Raw genomic sequence first — 20,234 nt, 5'->3', positions numbered from 1 at the left:
TGTGTCAGAGCGTCAGGCCAAAAAACCAGTAATATGTCATATATGTATATTATATATATACATATGTATAATATATATATTAAAATATTAAAAGTGTTACATTTCCTTTGTGATTAGAGGCAAAGTTTATCTTGAAATAATGAGTAGCTTTGAGAAAGGTATCTTTGCTTTGAAATTGTAACAGATTTAGTAACAGGGTTGCTTCTTTCCTGTTCCTTCCCTGACATCTATCTTCCTTTCTGGTTATGTTTTGTATTTCTGGATGCCAGCCGCTGTAGAGCGGCTTTGCTGTGGGTCCATGAGGGACTGCACGCTTCTCCAGTGTGAGTTGTGCCTTTCACCAAATCAAATTCCGTCATCCCTCCTTTTGTAGCCATTTTTGTTCTCGCTCCCTCTTTGGCTTTACGTTTGTTTGTTTGTTTGTAGGGGGGGATTGTTGGTTTTGTGTTTTGAGGAAAGGGTCTCCCATACATGGAGTCCAAGCTGACGTTTTCTTTCGGGAATGGTTGGTTATAGGCAAGTCCCACAGTGCCTCTTTCTCCTCAGGAGCCAGGCTTTGTTGTTCACCCACAAGGCCAGAAAAGGGTTGCATTTGAAATTATCCCTTCCATCATAGTTGTTGTGTTCATTTATTTTATAATGATATTACCTGTTTTCAGTTTTTTGGTCTCATTATTCTCCTCAAGTTAAATACTACTTTAATTTTCCCTGTGGTACTTGAAAAACTCATTTTTTGTCATATCTTCCTCCATCCTGGTCTCACAATTCCACCAAATTTCTTTTCTTCATGTAGAAAGAGAAAGGTCCTTCAAGGTTTCAATTCCCCAGGAACACACCCAACACCTTCTGACAACAAAGCAGAATGCAGTTTCTGTATCTCTCTCATTTTCTCCTGCATCATCCTTGGCAACTATATTTACTTAGCTGTCCTTAGAATTATGAGAATTTCCCCCTTATGTGAGTATTTTTATTCATTTCTCACAGTTTATAAGCAATGCAATCATTTTGGAGTGAACAGAAACAGGTAAACTTTGGGTAATTCCAGATAGGAATAATTATTCATGCATAACTTAACATCAAATGCTAGACAGTACCACAGGAATCTATGTAAAGCCCAGATACACAGCTATACAAGTCTCACAACAACCCACAGCACCAACAACATCCACAACATGAATGGTACTTGTCCTAGTTGGGGTTTCTATTGCTGCTATAAGACACCATGACCCAAAAGCCAGTTGGGGAGGAGAGAGCTTATCTGGCTTACACTTCCACATCACTGTTCAAAGGCAGAACAAAAACTCAAATAGAAGAGGTGTAAATAGAGGTGGAGCTTCCTGTCCTGACCACCTGGTCCCAAATAATCACACAAAATGATTGGTTTATAGCTCAGGCTTTATTACTAACTAGCTCTTACTACATTTTGCCACATGGCTCATGGCTTCACATGTTCCCTAGCATATCTTGTTCCTCTGGTGCCTGGCTCACATCTTCCCGACTCCACCCTTCTTCACCTAGCCTTAGTCTGCCTTACTATAGGCCAAATCAACTTTATTATTAACCAATGAGAATAATACATATTCATAGAGTAAAGAAGCATTATCCTACAGCATTTTCCTCCTTCTGTCTAATCAAAAAGGAAGGTTTTACCATTAACATAGTAAAATTACATACAACAGAACAGTTATTAAACAAGAATTACAATTACAATATCTAGTCTATTTATATTTAACAAAATCAGAGAAAATGCTCAATTATTCATCCTATCTTGGTGAGTCTAAAGTAAAATAAATTATACCTAATTTATTTTCTATTATAACTAAGGAAAGCTATAATTATAAGTACTTAGTCTTCAACTCCGTTAAAGACCCCAGAAGGGTGAAATGTTGCCTGACAGGACTGTGAGGCTACCTGGACAGTCGCCCAAAGTTCCTCTGTAATGTTGGGGCACACAACTCGGTCCCACAGCCCTATCATATCTGACAGACTTTTCTATGAAGCAGGAAATTTTTAGGATGGTCTTTCCTTGTCTTCACAAAGTTTGGCAGTTGCCTTTTTTTGTGCCTAGTTTGGACAGTAACTGTCAGCAGTTGAGGCATTGAATATTCATTGGATGTGCCTCTAACAATAAAAATGATTGACTTAAGGATTCAAAACTGTAAAATAACAAAATAATAGTAATAAATTAGATAATCTCCAAGTAAAAGGAGGAGGAGAGAAGGATCCATCCTAGCTGGACCAACCGTGGACTGGGGACTTCCCTCTGCTTCTTGAGATCCTTTTTCTGTCATCCCTGTCTGCACTCCAGATCTAAGCTCTCCTCGGGCCTCACAGGTCCTACTCCCTGCTTTAATAGCTGCTGGTAATAGGTGCACTGATACCTTAGCAGCACAGCCAGGCTGTGCAGGCTCAGAGGCCAGTGTGAGGCTAACCTGAATGGCTCCTGACATTATAAGTGCTACATTGTCTTCCTGCCTGCCCCCACAGAAGCATACCACTGGAATGTTTTTTAATTTTGTCTCTGATCCAGAAATATGTTGCATTTTTGGCAATACTGTGACCTCAGACTTAATAATTGGAACAGTTTAAATGGCCCAAGTCCATTACCCTGTGGAAAAGAAAACCTCCTACCCCTAACTCCCAGGCCAACTCACCCTATGTGTGGACAGTCTAGAGGACATAGTCCTCTATCCTAGCCTGAGTTCTTTAGTCCAGGTAGATTTTCACAGGTCTCCACTCATCCCCGTAGAACCAGGAAGGTACCTACTACCCCGTGGGCTTCATCCTTACATCAGGCTTCCTTTAATTCCCAGTCCTGACATCCCTCCAGGCCCTCACCCTACGCACCTGACCTGAGGAGTCAGAGAGTGAGGAGAAGCAGCCAATGGGACAGAGATGGAAGTCGCCGCTCCTTTCCCAGATCCCTGCAAGACTCCTGAATCCTGTAGCTTCCAGTTTGTGCTATTGGTGGCAGTTTTACACATAATGCAGTCAAGGATTTGAGTCGCTTTGCTTGTTTTAGTGCTGGGGATCAAACCCAGGGCTTTGAACATGCTAAGCAAGCCCTGGCGAGCTGCATCCCTGACCCAAGTTCTCAAGCAATTAAAAATCTTGATAACTTCAAATTGGGTGAGAAATACATGGTCATTCAGCATTGAGTTATATGTTTTATGTTTATAATTATTGATAATAAAAGACATTTTAAGAAGGGTGGTTGTGCCGGGCGATGGTGGCGCACGCCTTTAATCCCAGCACTCGGGAGGCAGAGGCAGGCGGATCTCTATGAGTTTGAGACCAGCCTGGTCTACAGAGTAGTTCCAGGACGGGCTCCAAAACCACAGATAAACCCTGTCTCCAAAAACAAAAACAAAAGCAAACAAACAAAAAAAAAGAATGGTGGTTGTAACATGAAGGCTGGGTTTGTTGGGGTTCCTGTCCTGCCCAGTTCCAACAGCCAGTAAGCCCCAAAGAAATTACACAGAAGTCTATATTAATTATAAACTGATTGGCCCATTAGCTCAGGCTTCGTATTAGCTCTTATATCTTATATTAACCCATTGTTCTTATCTATGTTATCCACATAGCTCAGTAGCTTTTTCAGCAGGGCAGGTCACATCCTGCTTCTTCAGTGTCTGGGCAGGACTGGGAGGAATGGGATTCCTCCTTCCTAGAATTCCCCTGTTCTCATCATCCCACCTCTACTTCCTGTCTAGTTGACCCATCTATACTTCCTGCCTGGCCAATCAGCATTTATTTAAAACATGATTGACAGAATACAGACAATTCTCTCCCGCACTCTGGAGGGAGAGACAGGCACATCTCTTGAGTTCGAGGCCAGCCTGGTCTACAGAGTGAGTTATAGGACAGCCAGGACTAAACAGAGAAGCCCTGTCTCAGAAAAAGAAAGAAAATCAATTCCACAGGAGATAATTGTAATTTCAGTTTTTAATAAGTGAGCTTGTTAAATATGTAGCAAGCAGAACTGAAAGAATTAAACAGTTGGGTGTGGTGGTGGCGCATGCCTTTAATCCCAGCACTCTGGAGGCAGAGGCAGGCTGATCTCTGTGAGTTCAAGGCCAGCCTGGACCACAAAGCTAGCTCCAGGACAACCAGGACTGTTACAGAGAAACTCTGCCCCCCCCCCAAAAAAAGAAAGAAAGACTAAAAGAGCATGCAACAGAAAGATAGCAGAGCATCATAGCAGACACTTGACTGTCCAGCAGAAACCAACAGGGAAGCAATGGGAACCGACACCACCGTCTGAGGTCACTGATGAGCAAAGATGGCCCCAGACAGAGTCTCTTCTCCTGGATGAGACTCCGATAGTCATTTCCCACCACAGACATTTCTGTTCCACAGGGTAGCTGAGTCTTTTACTTTGGGAAGATCAGTGATTTACCTCTCAGATATTTTAGTGCCAATCTGTCTATGGATCAATCTGCTTTTTACTTTAGCTTATGATACACTTAATAAACCCATTCAATGCTAGGCCTGGAAGGAGGTGGGAGATCCTTGGACTTCCCACAGGGCAGGGAACCCTGACTGTTCTTCGGGCTGCTGAGGGAGGGGGAGTTGATTGGGGGAGGGGGAGGGAAATGGGAGGCCGTGGCGGGGAGGAGGCAGAAATCTTTAATAAATAAATAAATTAATTAAAAAAAAAGAAATCACTAGAAACCAAAAAAAAAAAAACCAAACAAACAAACAAACAAACAAAAAAACCCATTCAAAACCAGAAGTATGACCATTGTAGAACATTCTCTGGATCCTACAGAATAGGATAATTACATGAAAAACATCACAAGATTCTTCAACACATGTCATGATTAATTATTAGCCTCATACTGTAATACAGAAAGTTTAAAAAAAAAAGTGAACCATGAAACCCTGTGCTAAGTATTGTGTTAGCACTCGCTGGTGTCTCCAACACCACAAACTGAACACGTGCTGAGCTTACGTGTTCCATGTCAGTTATATTTTAGGGCCACGGGTATTGCCGTCGATGTGCCAGTCTGGGTGCCGAGGGCCACCGTGGACCTGAAGATCTGTATGTACGACCGACTCTACCAGGACTCCATCATTGTCCACACGAGGTGAGCCCTCTGGAGCAGGAGTGTCGTGCCTGGAGCCAGCGCACACTGGCTCTGAACGGCCAGTCTCCTTGGGTGGCAGAGGACTGGGCAGTTGATTAGGCTCTGGACCTTGAAGAAAGTGATCCTGAATATCCAGGAGATCCCAGTGTTGTGGAGGCATTGAGAGGAACCCAGGAGAGTCAAGGACAGAGACCGAGCTGAAGACAGAGGAAGGGACCATGGGTATGGAATGCCCGACACCCAAAAGGGCAAAACATGGAACCAGCCCTACCTACATCTTGACCTTCAGTCTAGTTAGTCCCACTTTGGCCTTATGTCCCCCAAGATGCTCAGAGAATTTACTTTACATTGTAGTAGACCTGAGTTTGTGGAAAGTATTTCAGTAGCCATAGCAGAGACACACTTGCTGTATGCCTGGGGTACTAGGCAAGGGTCTAAGTGCCTTCAAGAATATCAAACATAGCAGCAACTTGGAGAATAGACAAAGTAACTTCAACAAAAGAAGTGTGTTTATTTGTATTGTTTTACAAAGATATCAGACTTTAGATTAAAAGTATTTTCCTTGAAGTACAACCTGAGATAGGAGCATCCCAGGTTTCATGACTTCACCAGCTTTGAACCCCAGACCAAAGGGCAGGTCCTGACCATTTCAAACCCCTGTCACTACCCCTTTACACATGACTGGAAGAACAGTGCTCCTGTGACATGGTCTCCACCAGACAGCTATCAGATGGCAGTGAACTGCCAGAGTCGGGGGAAAACCTGTTTACTGAAGGAGTGTGGGGCTTGGAAGAAGGGTTGGCTGTGCTTGTTTGGGAGAATGGGTTGAACAGAGTTTGCGTAGGTATTAAGCGCCTCCCGGTCATGTAGGGAAGGAATCAAAAGAAGTCAAGGAATCTTATCATTCTTACCCAAAGCACCCAGCTGTCAATATAAATGTGTTTAGTAATGGTTTTGCCTACATGCGTGTAGAAAGGTATTGACTTATGAAGACTGCTTGTTGTGTGTGCCCAAGAACCAGTGTTGGTCACTGTGTACAAACAGCGGAACTGACTAGGACATCCCTGAGAAGCCCAAGTGGCTGCCTGCTTCCCACTTTGTCCTGGGTCCCTAGCAGAAGGAACTCAGGGCGCTGGTCACTGTAGTGGTGGACGCACACTGTGGGGGCTTAGAGGAAGTCAGAGGTCACCGCAACTCTGGTGAGCATCCAAAGAGCAAGAGAAAGGGAGAGGCTTTTCCCTCTGTGTCCACTTGGTCCTCCCTTATGGATACTCCCAGCGGTATCTGTGACGTATGGGCTCTCCCTGAAGACCTGGCTGCTTCCTCCAGTGTTGATAGCATGACTTTACAGTTCCATCTCTGGATCACTGCAGACTCAGCTCTCAGGGCCGTATTGGAGCAGAGGTCTATGGGCTGACTGTGGGCTGCAGAGCATAGACAGCCACAGAATAGACAAGGATCATTCTAGAAGACACTAGAAGGCTCTATTGCCAGTGATCCCCAGGCAAACCGGGGAAGAGTTCCCTGGCCCTCCCTCTCCAGGCTACCATTCCTTCCTTTGGTTAAGACATAATTTTTCCTATGGGAACAAAAGGAGACTCCCACGGGGAGCAAGGCAGGGCTGTCCTCCAGAGATGCCTTAAATGGGGGTTTGGCTGCTGCCTTTGACAGATACCTCATTTCAGGCAAGGGAAAGGAAAACTTTTGGAGAGAGGCAGACACAGGAGGGCCCTGATGGCTGGATACGGTCATGCCTGTTCTCCCTCCATCTGGTTCTGAGTTTTATGTGTGACTTCTTTGCTGGTTATATGTCTGTGCACCACATGCAGCTTGGTTCCCACAGAGGTCAGAAGAAGGCATCAGATCCCCGGGAACTAGAGTTATGGTTGGTGATGAGATACCACGTGAATGCCGACTCCTCTGCCAAAGCAACAGGGCTCCGAACCACTGAGACATCTTTCCAGCCCCAAAATAATTTTTTAAAAAAAGTAATCAATTTAATTTTAGAACAAAACATTCCTTAAGAAACAGCGCTGAGGCTGCTTTCTAGTCATCGGGGCGCTGGCTTGGCCTGGACTAACGCACTCTGCATACTGCACGCTGGCTCTGTTACCAGGAATACCTTAATGGGTCAAAGATACCTGTGACCTCTTGCAGATCCAAAGCAGCCCTGCGCCTAAAGTTTGAAGTCTGCAAGGAGCTGAGAGGCCACATGGAGCTTCTGCCAGAAACAGGCTACATCCAGGCCCAGTCCTCCTACTCCGTACAGCTCAAGTTCCTGCCTCGGTGAGAAGTGGGAAAGGCCTGGAGCATGATGGGAGGGGGTGTGAACTATGGCTGCCTTGAGCTGATCACTCTGCTGGACACACACGTCCGGGACGTGCCCCCTGCCAGGGTAAGGGCACCCCGACCCTCCGTGCTCAGACGCAGTGAGCACCCTGCCCTTGTGAGATCCTCATGTCTTCTGATCGCTCACTGAGGTTCTGTGTCAGGTTGTAGCTTGCACTTGAAGCTGGTTTGTTTACCTTTATCCCAAAGCTCTAAAGGGGTTTGGGTCAGAGAAGCTGGCCAGAGAGTGAGGTGGCTGTGGACCTGCCCCTAGGCCTCGGCACTCGGGGTAGCAAAGAGGACCTGAAGCTACTTTTTAAACTCTGTCCTACTTCCTGGTCTTTCTTGCTGAGTCCCCATCATGACAAAGGGGAACTCTTTTCTTTGTACTTAAAAAAAAATATATTTCTATAATGATAGTAATTCTTTTTATAACCAAAAAATAAGGTTTTTTTTTGAGACAGAGTGATAACCATGCATCCTGGCCTGGCCTATTTTACGATCTTCGGGCCTATTCCAGGCGTATACCAGCCAAGCAAACAAAAGCAGACTTTTTTCTTTCTCGGTCCTGGCGTATACCAGCCAAGCAAACAAAAGCAGACTTTTTTCTTTCTCGGTCCTGGCGTATACCAGCCAAGCAAACAAAAGCAGACTTTTTTCTTTCTCGGTCCTGGCGTATACCAGCCAAGCAAACAAAAGCAGACTTTTTTCTTTCTCGGTCCTGGCGATGGAACCCAGAGCCCTGGGCTCCACCATCAAGGCACAGAAAGCTCATGAGACACCTGCTTTTAGATCGATTTTTAAAAAAGGATTTTTAGGATTCCTTCAAGTGATAGACTCCTTATCATTTTACTGATTTTTGTCTTTAAAACTTACTATTTTGTGCTAAAATGATGGCTCAGCAGGTAAAGGCACTTCCACAAGGTAGGAGAGCACAATCCCCTGACCCTCAGGAATGAACAGTGGTGTTTGTATTCCTCAAACAAATACATTGTAAATTTTAGTGTAAAATTATGGTTGCATACATTTATGAGTTAAATGTGTGTGTATCTTCACACACACATATACAGAGAGAGAGAGAGAGAGAGAGAGAGAGAGAGAGAATATTACATAATTAAAAGTTTTGGTTTTTAGTTTTTTGAGATAGGGTCTCACTATAGGGACCAAGCTGGTCTCAAGGTCACAGAGAACCACCTGCCTCTGCCACTAAAGTGCTGTGATTAAAGGCACACAACACCACATTTGGCTAAGCCAAGCTCATTAACATTCTTTTAAATTTTTTATTCCAAATATACTTTTCTCTCATACAGTACATTCCAACCACACTTCCCCCCCCCCTTCCTCCTAGCTCCCTCCACTTCTCCTCTCCCCCAGATCCACTCCCTACTCTGCCTCTAAAAGACAACAGCCAGACAATTCAAAACAAGACATAATAAAGCAAGGCAAAAGCCCTCATATGGAGGCTGGACAAGACAACCTAGTGGGAGGAAGAGGGTCCCAGGAGCAGGCAAAAGAGTCAGAGATACACCCACTTCCACTGTTAGGAGTCCCACAGAAACACCAAGCTATCAGCTATAACATATCCACAGAGGACCTGGTACAGCTCCCCGTGAATCCCATGCTTGCCAGTTTCAGTCTCTGTGAACCCTTGTGAACTCTGTGTAGCTGATTCAGTGGGCCATTTAATTGCAGGACATTTACTTTTTAAAGTTAGTACACAAAGTAATGGGTTTCCTTGTGTCATGTTTCATAAGTCATTATACCGTGGTCTTATTCATACTTGCCCTTCAATTTTAGAACAGTTTTTTGTTTGTTTGTTTGTTTGTTTTACAAAATATAAAGAAGAAAAATATGTTCAAGTGAGTCCTGCCTCTTGCAGACACTCCCTCCCTGAGGATGCAGGGAAGTATTTTGACGAGAACAGTCGCGTTCTGGAGGCTCCAATGACAATCTGGGTGGCTGACCAGGTCTGTACAAGACACTTTCTGGGAATGTTAAGCTCTCCTAGGAGACGGGTGGCCTCTGTGGGAGCCCCGTATCCCCAGTGACAATACCTAAAGAGATATAACCGACTTCAGATCCCACCTTCACTTCCCAGCTGGTGACGTCCAGTGGCCTGACAGGCGGCTTTGCCTCCTGGTCACCTCAACCCTCCACAATGTGAAAGAGCTCAGACACCTCACCCACATATGCACACAAGAAATATGCCTGTGGGGCTGGAGAGATGGCTCAGCGGTTAAGAGCACTGGTTGCTCTTCCAGAGGACCCAGGTTCAATTCTCTGGAACCCCCATGGAAGCTCACAACTGTAACTCCTGTTCCAGGGAACCCAACACTCTCACACAGATGTACATGTAGGCGAAACACCAATGTACATAAAATACAAATAAATAAATTATTAAAAAAGAAATATGCCTACACAGTTGAACATGGAGACACAGGTTAACGCACCACATACACACATAGATATACATGTTCTGCCCTCATCAACATGGGTTCACATATGTATGTGCTTACACACAATACGTCACACACAATATGTCACATGCCACATTGCCGTACCTGGCCGATCCTTTAGGCTGCTGCCTACGCTCCTTCTCTAATCTTCAGTGAGAAACCCATGTTGTGGAAATAGTATACTCTTGTCCACGAGGCAGCAGAACCACCCTTGTAATTTGCGTAAAGCTTCCTGTGGCTGGGAATGTTCTTCGCCTTTTGCACCTTAGAACAAACCCGTGGGGTTCACTGTCCAAGCCGTCGTCACCACCTCAGACTTGGAAATCAGCCCCTTGGAGATAAACTTCGGCTACTGCACCATCTATGAGGCTATCAGGACAGAAATCAGCCTCAGCAACCTCTCACTACTGCCCCAGGAGTTTGGGTTCGTCGGACTTCCAAAGGTAGCTGCTGTGGTCATCCCTGGGGAGACACGGCAGGACAGCGGCTCTCCAGGCCCAGGCATCGCAACTCTGCTGCCCTATGCTCATCCCAGTTGACCCTCTCCTCCTCCTCAATGCCCCCTCCCTGGCTCTCCTAAGACTTTCCTTAGCCAAGCCCCACAGGATGCCCCAGGCCTCACTGCCATCAGCCCTTCCTAGGCTGTCCCTATCCACCCACACACACCTAGCTTACAGACCCTCACACGCCCACGTATCTCTCATACTCTCGTATGTGGGCTCCCAAACTCCCCAAACAGGGTACACAGGTTCCTACCAGCTGCTCCACAGAGCATGGCTTTTCACTTTGACTCTGTTTCCACTTCCCAGTATGTGGACATCCAGCCCAATGATGGGTTCGGAACAATTTTGCCGCTGGAAACTTTGCAACTTGATGTGATCTTCCAGCCCATTAAGGCCAAGGAATACAGATTTGAGCTGATTTGCAAATCCGAAATAAACCGGTAAGTCTACTAGACAGCAGAGACATGTGACCATACTGTCCATCAGGACAGATCCCATCAGGCTGACCTCAGGGCTGGGGAGACAGCACTGGTGGCCAGTAGGAGCCCAGGACCCAGGAACAGATAGGTTTTAGGTCCACATGACTTTTTACTTTGGACTAGTTTACCCTTGTATGTGAGGAGAATAAAAAAAAAAAAAAACTGAGCTGATGAGCATGAGTAATGTGAACACGAGCATCTCTGTGCAGTCAGGACATTGCGAAAAGTATCGTACATAAAGCACATCAAGTATTCATACATTGGTCACTGTCAAGGCTTGACACTTGGCCTTCCCTGTTTCCCTGGGTTTCTCTTGGGAGGCCTAGGGTTATTCCAATACGCTTGCCTTCGCAAGTTGGTATCTCGGGCACAGCTCAGTTGGTAGAGTGCTTGCTTCATATGCTTGAAGCCCTGAATTTGATCCCTGGCACCACATGAACAGGTGAGGTATAAGTGCCTGTAATACCAGCACGTGGGTGCGAGAGGCCGGAGAGCAAGAGTGGGGTTACCTTAGGCCATGTAAAGTGGCTGCGACCAGCTTGGGCTACATAAAATCTGTCTCAGAAACCCAAAAACAAACAAAAACCTCCTTTTAAGATTTAAAGGCCAGCACTTGGGAGGCAGAGGCAGGCGGATCTCTGTGAGTTCGAGACCAACCTGGTCTACAAGAGCTAGTTCCAGGATAGGCTCCAAAACCACAGAGAAACTCTGTCTCAAAAAACAAAAACAAAAAAAAAAAAAACAAAAAAAAAAGATTTAAAGGGAGTTAGAAAGATGGCTCAGCAGTTAAAGGCACTTACTGTTCTTGCAGAGGACATCAGTTCAGTTCCCAGCACCCGAGTGGTGGCTCACAACCACCTGAACCTCCAGTTCCAGGCAATCATGCTTTCTCTGGCCTCCTTGGTCTCCTGCACACACACAGTACACATAAATTTATACAATTTAGTATGTGTGCGTGCACACAAGTGCACGCACACACACAAATTTTTAATCTAAAGATTTGAGCCAGGTACAATGGAGTGTGCCTTTAATCCCAGCCCTCGGCAGGCAGATCTCTGTGAGTTCGCAGCCACCCTGGTCTATAATAGTGAATTCCTGGCCAGCCAAGGCTACAAAGTGAGACCCTGTTTCAAAAACAAAACAAAAAAGGATTGAGAGCTGTGGGGATGGCTCAGGGGGTAAAATGTTTGCCGTGGAAGTGTGAGGGTCTGAGTGTGAACCCCTAGAACCCACACAAAGTGTAGTAATGTGCATCTGTGACTCCTGTGTTCCTGTGTCAAACTGGAAGGGAGAGACAGTAAAATCCTTGGAAAACTCAAGGGCAAGCTAACCTGCCACATAGCAGTGAGCAAGAACCACGGAAAGAGCCGGGCGGTGGTGGCGCACGCCTTTAATCCCAGCACTTGGGAGGCAGAGGCAGGTGAATCTCTGTGAGTTCGAGACCAGCCTGGTCTACAAGAGCTAGTTCTAGGACAGGCTCCAAAGCCACAGAGAAACCCTGTCTCGAAAAACCAAAAAAAAAAAAAAAAAAAAAAAGAACCACGGAAAGAGAGAGAGAGAGCTTTGGGCTGGTAAAACGGACCGGTGGGTGAAGGCACTTGTCACCAAGCCTGGCAGCCTGGCAGAAGGAGAGAACTGGCATTCACAGTTTGTTCTCAGACCTCCACACACATGCATACCACACATACACAAACATGCTAAATAAATATGAAGAAATTTTTAAATAAAAAAGAAAGACCTTATCTCTAAACAAGATAGAAGGTAAGAACCAACTTTCAAAGTTGCCCTCTGACCTTTACCCTTGCACTGTAGCTCATGCAAGCACACACTTATACAGTGCATACACATATATCATATACACACATATATACATGTATTATACACACACAAACTGAAGAAAAAATATTTAGAATTTTTAACTCAGTGGCACAAGCCTGTAATACCAGCATTCAGGAAGCAAGTTTGAAGCCACCCTGAGTTATATACCAAGCTATAGGCCAACCTAGACTACATAAAAAAAGAAAAGGTTCCAGTAATTTTTTTATTTTATATTTAGTAATTATCATACTTTATACATTTATTTATTCAATTAAATATTAGTAATGATCTCTCTGCCCCAAAAGATGTTAACTTACATATCTGAATATTTGAACATCTGAACATATTTTGTATACGTGTGCGTAGGTTTGTGTGGGCATGCACGTGTGTGTGTGCCTGTGGAAGTCAGAGATCTTTGGATCTTGTTCCTTAGGCACCTTCCACTCTCTCTTTGTGACAAGGTTTCTTGCTCACTTGGAACTTCACCAAGCAGACCAGGCTAGCTAACTAGCAAACTTAAAATAAAACCTTTAAAGCCAGGCAGAGGTGGTGTACTTGGCAGGCAGATCTGTGGGCTCAGGGACAACCTGATCTACATAGTGAGTTCCAGGATAGCCAGGCCTACATAGGGAAACCCTGTCTCTATAAACAAACAAGCAAATAAATGAATGAATAAATGTAGGCAGATGTTTCTTTCCTACCCACCAGTTCCCAAATAAACACATTGAGGCTTAATATTAATTATAAATGCCCGGCCAATAACTCAGACTTATTACTAAACTAGCTCTTGCCACTTAAATTAACCCATTTCTATTAATCTATGTATTGCCATGTGGCTCATGGCTTTACCTGTCCTGCAGCATGTCTTGCTCCCTCTGCGTCTCCTGGTGACTCCCTTCTTCATCCCAGCATCCTTAGTTTGGTTGTCCAGCCTATACTTTCTGCTGGCTACTGGCCAGTCAGCTTTTTATTAAACCAACTCTAGTGACAAGTCTTTTATTTTATTGATATTTATTGAGCTCTACATTTTTCTCTGCTCCCCTCCCTGGCTCTCCTCTTCCCCTCTTCAACCCTCCCCCAAAGTCCCCATGCTCCTAATTTACTCAGGAGATCTTGTCTTTTTCTACTTCCCATGTAGATTAGATCTATGTGAGTCTCTCTTAGTGTCCTCATTGTTGTCTAGGTTCTCTGGGATTATGGTTTGCAGGTTGGTTTTCTTTGCTTTATGTTTAAAAACCACCTGCAAGTGAGTACATGTGATAATTGTCTTTCTGTGTCTGGGTTACGTCACTCAAAATAATGTTTTCTAGCTCCATCCATTTTCCTGCAAAATTTAAGATGTCATTATTTTTTTTCTGCTGTGTAGAACTCCATTGTGTAAATGTACCACATTTTCCTTATCCATTATTTGGTCAAGGGACATTTAGGTTGTTTTCAGGTTCTGACTATGGCAAACAATGCTGCTATGAACTTAGCTGAACACATGTCCTTGTGGCACAATTGAGCATCCTTTGAATATATACCCAAAAGTGGTATTACTGGGTCTTGAGGAAGGTTGTTTCCTAATTTTCTGAGAAATCACCACGCTGACGTCCAAAGGGGCTGTACCAGCTTGCATTCCCACCAGCAATGCAGGAGTGTTCCCTTTTCCCCACATCCTCTCCAGCATAAGTTGTCATTAGTGTTTTTGATCTTGGCCATTCTTACAGGTGTTAGATGGAATCTCAGAGTTGTTTTGATTTGCATTTCTCTGATGACTAAGGATGTTGAACATTTCCTTAAGTGTCTTTCAGCCATTTTAGATTCCTCTGTTGAGAGTTCTCTGTTTAGGTCTGTACTCCATTTTTTTTTATTGGATTATGTGATCTTTTGGTGTCCAATTTCTTGAGTTCTTTGTATATTTTGGAGATCAGACCTCTGTCTGATGTGGGTTAGTGAAGATCTTTTCCCGTTCTGTAGGCTGTCGTTTTGTCTTGTTGACCGTGTCCTTTGCTTTTCAGTTTCAGGAGGTCCCATTTATTAATTGTTTCTCTCAGTGTCTGTGCTGCTGGGGTTCTATTTAGGAAGTGATTCCCTGTGCCAATGAGTTCAAGTGGTATTTCCCACTTTCTCTTCTATAAGGTTCAGTGTGGTTGGCTTTACGTTGAGGTCTTTGATCCATGTGGACTTGAGTGATAGATATGGGTCTATTTTCATTCTTCTATATGTTGATATTCAGTTATGCCAGCACCACTTGTTAAATATGCTTTCTGTTGTAATAAGAGCAGCGGGCTGCATCCCGCCACCCGGCTAGCTTTATACCCGAAATAATTACACGGAAACTGTATTCTTTTAATCACTGCCTGGCCCATTTCTATTCATGTGTGTAGCACCCCAAGGTGCGCTTACCGGGAAGATTCTAGCCTACGTCCATCCTGGGTCAGAGCTTCATCGCGCCTGCTCTGGAGAGGAGAGCATGGCGTCTGTCTCTCAGAGGAGCTGCCCTGCATCTGAGCTCACTTCCTCTTCCTCCCAGCATTCTATTCTGTTTACTCCACCCACCTAAAGGCTGGCCAATCAAATGGGCCAAGGCAGTTTCTTTATTAGCCAATGACCTTCCTCCATCAGCTTTCTTTTTTTCCATTTGATATTTTTTGCTTCTTTGTAAAAAAAAAAACAGGTATTCGAAGGTGTGTGGATTGATATCTGGGTCTTGTATTCGGTTCCATTGGTCGTCCTGTCTGTTCTTATGCCAATACCAGACTGTTTCAGTACTGTTGCTCTGTAGTAGAGTTTGAAGTCAGGGATTGTGATGCCTCCAGAAGTTCTTTTATTATACAGGATTGTTTTGGCTCTCCTGGGTTTTTTGCTTTTCCATATGAAGTTGAAATTCTTCAACTCAATTCCATATGAAATTCTTCAAGGTCTATGAAGAATTTGCTGGGATTTTGCTGGGCATTGCATTGAATCTGTATATTGCTTTTGGTGACAAATCTTTACAGCAACAAAAGGATCATTCCACAGCAAACAAACCTTTAAAACAATGCGTGTATGAGCGCAGGGTGAAACCGAACATCTGAGTTCCTTCTTCACCAGCACGAGGGCTTAGATTTAACCCTCAGTACAGAAAACAAATGATGAAAGCTGATGAAGAGCCGGGCGGTGGTGGCGCACGCCTTTAATCCCAGCACTCGGGAGGCAGAGGCAGGTAGATCTCTGTGAGTTCGAGGCCAGCCTGGCCTATAAGAGCTAGCTCCAGGACAGGCTCCAAAGCAACAGAGAAACTCTGTCTTGAAAAAAAAAAGAAAAGTTGATGAGGAAAAGTCTACTGAACATAGGAGTTCAAAGAAAATATAGAATGTAAAACTTTCAGTGGTTAAAATAACCGAAAATAACCAACTACATGGGGCTAGAATTATTGCTCAATTGGTAGAGAGTTTGCCTGGCATGCACAAAACCCTAAGTTCAATATCATCACCCCATAAATAAGTCATGATGAAACACACCTGTTATTCCAGCACTCCGGAGGCAGAGAAAGGACAAATATAACTGTCAAGAAATATTCAATGTAAAAAGCCAGAAATCGGGGGCTGGAGAGATGGCTCAGTGGTTAAGAGTACTGGCTGTTCTCCTAGAGGACCTGAGTTTAATTCCTAGCACCCATGTGGCAGCTCACAACTGTCTGTAACTCCAAGATCTGACACCCTCACATAGACATACACACACACCAATGCATACACACTAAAAATAAAAAAAAAATTTAAAAGTTAGAAATCAACTCCTTTGACTACATTTTTCTTTTCTTAAAATTTTTATTTTTAGCCAAGCAGTGGTGGTGCACGCCTTTAATCCCAGCACTTGGGAGACAGAGGCAGAAGCAAGCAGCTCTCTGGGTTCAGGTCTAAACAATCCAGGATAACCAGGGCTGTTACACAGAGAAACCCTATCTCAAAAAACAAAACAAAACAAAAATTATTTACGTGCATGTGGGTTTCTTGCTTGTCTGAATGTGCACTATATGCACACAGGGCCTCCAGAGATGGGAAGAGGACTTTGCTCCCCTTGAACTGGAGTTTCAGGTGATTGAAGCCCCCATGTGGGTACTGAGAACTAGACCTGGGTCATGAGCGAGAACAGCAGGTGCTCTTAGCCTCTGTGCTAGTGGTTCTCAGGTTGTGGGTCAAGACTCCTTTGGGGGGTCACATATCAAGTATTTACATTATGACTCATAACAGTAGGAAAGCTACAATTATGAAGTAGCAAAAAAATAATTTCATGGTTGGGGGTCACCACAACATGAGGAACTGTATTAAAGGGTTGCAGCATTAGGGAAGATTGAGAACCTCTGCTCGGAGCCATCTCTTAGCCCTGCAATCCTTATTTTTAAAGAAATTTACAGGTTGTTATTTTGTTTATATACTTTTCTTATACATTTTCCCCACATTGGTTAATCAGGTTGTAAACATCCGTGATGACCATAGGACTAAGTCTTGGGCACCTGGGGTATCAGCAGCTCAACAGGCCTGTCCGTCACAGTTGGCATGTGGGGAGTTACGTGTCTGCTCCACCCACGGTTGCCATGGCACAAAATGAGCGCCACCCCCACTGGTTGGTTTCAGGTGCTTCAAGGTGTCTTGCCAAGCAGTGGGTGTCCACCCACCCCTGGAGCTGTCCCACTACCAGATCAAGTTTTCAGCCACGGCCCTGTGTGGCACCACTGTATCTAGACTGTACGTCATCAATTCTCACCTGAGCATGAACAAACTGACCCACTCCTTGCCTCGAATTGGGTCTGAGGAAGCCACCCCAGTGGGACCCACATCCTTTGAGTTCTTGCTGCCCCCTAATTCACCCATCACCATCTCACCATCCGTGGGGACTGTGTTGCCAGGAAAGGTGAGCATGGGCCCCACTGACAGGCTAGGAGGCAGGTGCCCGGTTTGGCACACCTTAACCACAGGTACTGGCGCACAGCATGTGCCTGCCTTGGGCCGGAAGGAAGGTGAGCAGACTATCAGAAGAGCCAAGTGTTGGCTCGCAGCAGACGGAGCTAAAGAAGGCCACGCAACACCTGCCTCAAGGAGAACAGCTGTGCGGCCCACTTCCACCAGTGTCTGTGTGGTCACCAGCAAGATTCAATGGATACAGTTATTTAAAACATGTCCTGTAAAACTTCTGAATTAGAAATTCTGAGTTATCTCGGTATTGGTTCCCATCTCCCACTGAATTATGGACGTGTCTAGCTCTATTCTCCTTCTTCTTCCTCTACCTTTGCTCCATCTTCTCCCCCTCACTCTCCCATTCACTCCTTTCCTCCTCTGTCTTTTCTTCTTCTCCCTCTTACCCATCATTTCACACCCTACACACACCCACTCCACCTCCTGAGCATCAACGAGATGTGGTCAGCAAGTCACCGTAGAATCTTTCTTGAGACATGTCCCACGGGGACTTGCTGCAGACAGAGAAGGGCTCCTTTGTTGCCAGGTTCCTTTCTTCTCTAGTCTGCTGAGGTTCTGACCCATTTAGGACCCTGCTCCCAGCACCTCCAGTTAACAGACCCCCCAACATACATGGCCTGAAGTTCACCCCCAGCTTCCTAGGGTAGCGATCAGGGAGAACCTTCCTGGAAGGGAATATCTAGATTAAAATTTAAAAAAAAAAAAAAAAGTAACTTTAAGAGAAATGCAATCAAGCTTGGTGGCACATGCTTTTTGAGAGATAAAGGCGGGTAGATTTCTGTGAGTTTGAAGCTAGCCTGGTCTACAGAGAGGGCTACACAGAGAGACTCTGTCTTGGATAAACCAAAGAGGGAATGAGGGAGGGAGGGAGGGAGGGAGGGAGGGAGGGAGGGAGGGAGGGAGGGAGGGAGGGAGGGAGGACAGAACACTATGAGAGGAGGGAGGTGCCACAGCAGGGCCACCTCTGCCCTCTGAACTTCTGCGGAAGGGTAGGCAGTTTTGGTGTCTCTCTGCAGAAGTGTTTGGTCCAAGTGGTCTTCCAGCCTGTGCTGCCGCATGAGGTAATCCTGAAGGAAGCCATGCAGATCCTGAACAAGGAAAAGGAGAACAAACCGGTGAGTGAAGTATTTTAGAGGAGGTGCATAGCGGCCAGAAGGGAGAGGCATGGGGAGAGCAGAGCCACGCCGGCACAGGGAGAGCAGAGCCACGCCAGCACAGGGAGAGGCATGGGGAGAGCAGAGCCACGCCGGCACAGGGAAGGGGGATGCAGTTGTGTGGGTCTCTGACTTCTGGGACTGCAACCTGTCCTGCGTGTCCCAGAAGTACAGGGCAGACTTTCCTGGCACTGTGCTCCAAGCTGCTCCAGGAGGGGTAGAAGATTGTCTTGCAAACCTCTCCCTCTCATGAAAGCACCACAGGCAGAGGGAGGTGAGGGTGTCCCCAAGGGTGGCTGGAATTTTAACCAAAGCCAGGACTGGAATAAAAACCCAGAATAGCCTCTCATGAAGGATAACACAGAAAGCATCTTGGGAAGGCAGCCTTGAAACAGTAGGCAAGCCTCACCCAACAGTATGCACAGCCTTACATGCTGCCCCAGTCTAGGGAGTTGTGAGGCCACTGGCTACAGTTTGTCCTTCTGCCACGCCGTGGCCTTGTGCCTTTATACCACATACATGAGCGAAGAGCCCTGACCTTCCGCCTTCTGATGAGGCAGTGAGGAACCAGAAGGGCATGGACTGGAGGAGACTGAGGACCCCAGTTTGGCAGACTTCTCACTTCCCTGTGGCTTGTTCTCTAACGTCAGACCTTTCAGGCTATGAACTTGTTCTTGGAGTCTCTCACTTGGGCTTCCCAGATGCCCCGGATGCTTACCTGTCTCCACTGCTTCCTTTTTTAATCCCCTGATGTGCCTGCCATCAGACTCCCCTAGAGAGCCAGTTGATTTGAGAGCACCATTCACTCCACACTTGAACTGGTAGCTCCTGTCACTCAGCAAGCAGTCAGACCAAGCCTGCTAGGCTAGGCCTCAGAAGGGCCTGGGGCAGGGGAGCAGTGTAACACCTGCTGAGCAGAGGACTGAGCCCCTTTGGTAGCCCCACAGCATCTATTCCTGCTTACAGTTCCAAAAAGAAACAGTCCAAAGGAAGGAAACGTGGAAACCGTCCATGCCTGTGGTTCGTGTTCACAACCGGGACCGACCAAGCCGGGCCTCCACGCCCCACACTCCAGAGCTGCATAGGCAGGAGCTCAGTGTCAGGTAGGCTGGAGGGATCCTCCCAGTCTGTGTTTGACCTGCCCTGCCCTGATCTGTGCAGTTCAGCAGAGGGTTCTCCCCATGTAATGCCTGGAGTACAGCTTCACTGGCTTGCGTGGCTGCAGGTCCAGACTGGCTGGCTTCTGAAATAGCTGGGTCCAGGGCTCTTCTTCTGAGGCATCTACTCCTTGACTGTTTCCATGGGCCTGATAGCCCTCTGAACAGACTGTGCCATGGTCTGACTCCCCAGTCTCCCCAATGAATAACTGAGCCCAAGAAAGCTCTGATGGGTTGGGCGCTCGCCAGCCCAGGACTTGTCCCTGTGGACCCAGGGACAAGTGGAAGTGATGGAGACATTTACTCCCTCTT

General features: G+C 45.8%; 1 protein-coding gene across 6 annotated transcripts in view; it reads left to right on the top strand.

Annotated features, from left to right (window-relative positions):
- Cfap74 (cilia and flagella associated protein 74) overlaps positions 1-20,234 on the top strand; it is a 57,948-nt gene that overhangs the window by 32,972 nt on the left and 4,742 nt on the right. For all 6 annotated transcript variants that reach the window (XR_009057970.1, XM_057783783.1, XM_057783784.1 and 3 more), the window contains 8 exons: positions 4,969-5,090; positions 7,248-7,376; positions 9,298-9,385; positions 10,144-10,317; positions 10,684-10,817; positions 17,273-17,549; positions 18,628-18,726; positions 19,732-19,868. Coding sequence is in view for 5 of the 6 variants with exons in the window: in XM_057783783.1 (XP_057639766.1) it covers positions 4,969-5,090; positions 7,248-7,376; positions 9,298-9,385; positions 10,144-10,317; positions 10,684-10,817; positions 17,273-17,549; positions 18,628-18,726; positions 19,732-19,868 (1,160 nt within the window). In the remaining variant the exon portion in view is untranslated. The remainder of the gene's footprint in view (positions 1-4,968; positions 5,091-7,247; positions 7,377-9,297; positions 9,386-10,143; positions 10,318-10,683; positions 10,818-17,272; positions 17,550-18,627; positions 18,727-19,731; positions 19,869-20,234) is intronic.

The sequence above is a fragment of the Chionomys nivalis genome, chromosome 11 (assembly GCF_950005125.1).
Source record: "Chionomys nivalis chromosome 11, mChiNiv1.1, whole genome shotgun sequence".
Taxonomy (NCBI): domain Eukaryota; kingdom Metazoa; phylum Chordata; class Mammalia; order Rodentia; family Cricetidae; genus Chionomys; species Chionomys nivalis.
Note: the sequence above shows the minus strand (reverse complement) of the source record. Positions and strands in the feature narration are given on the sequence as shown.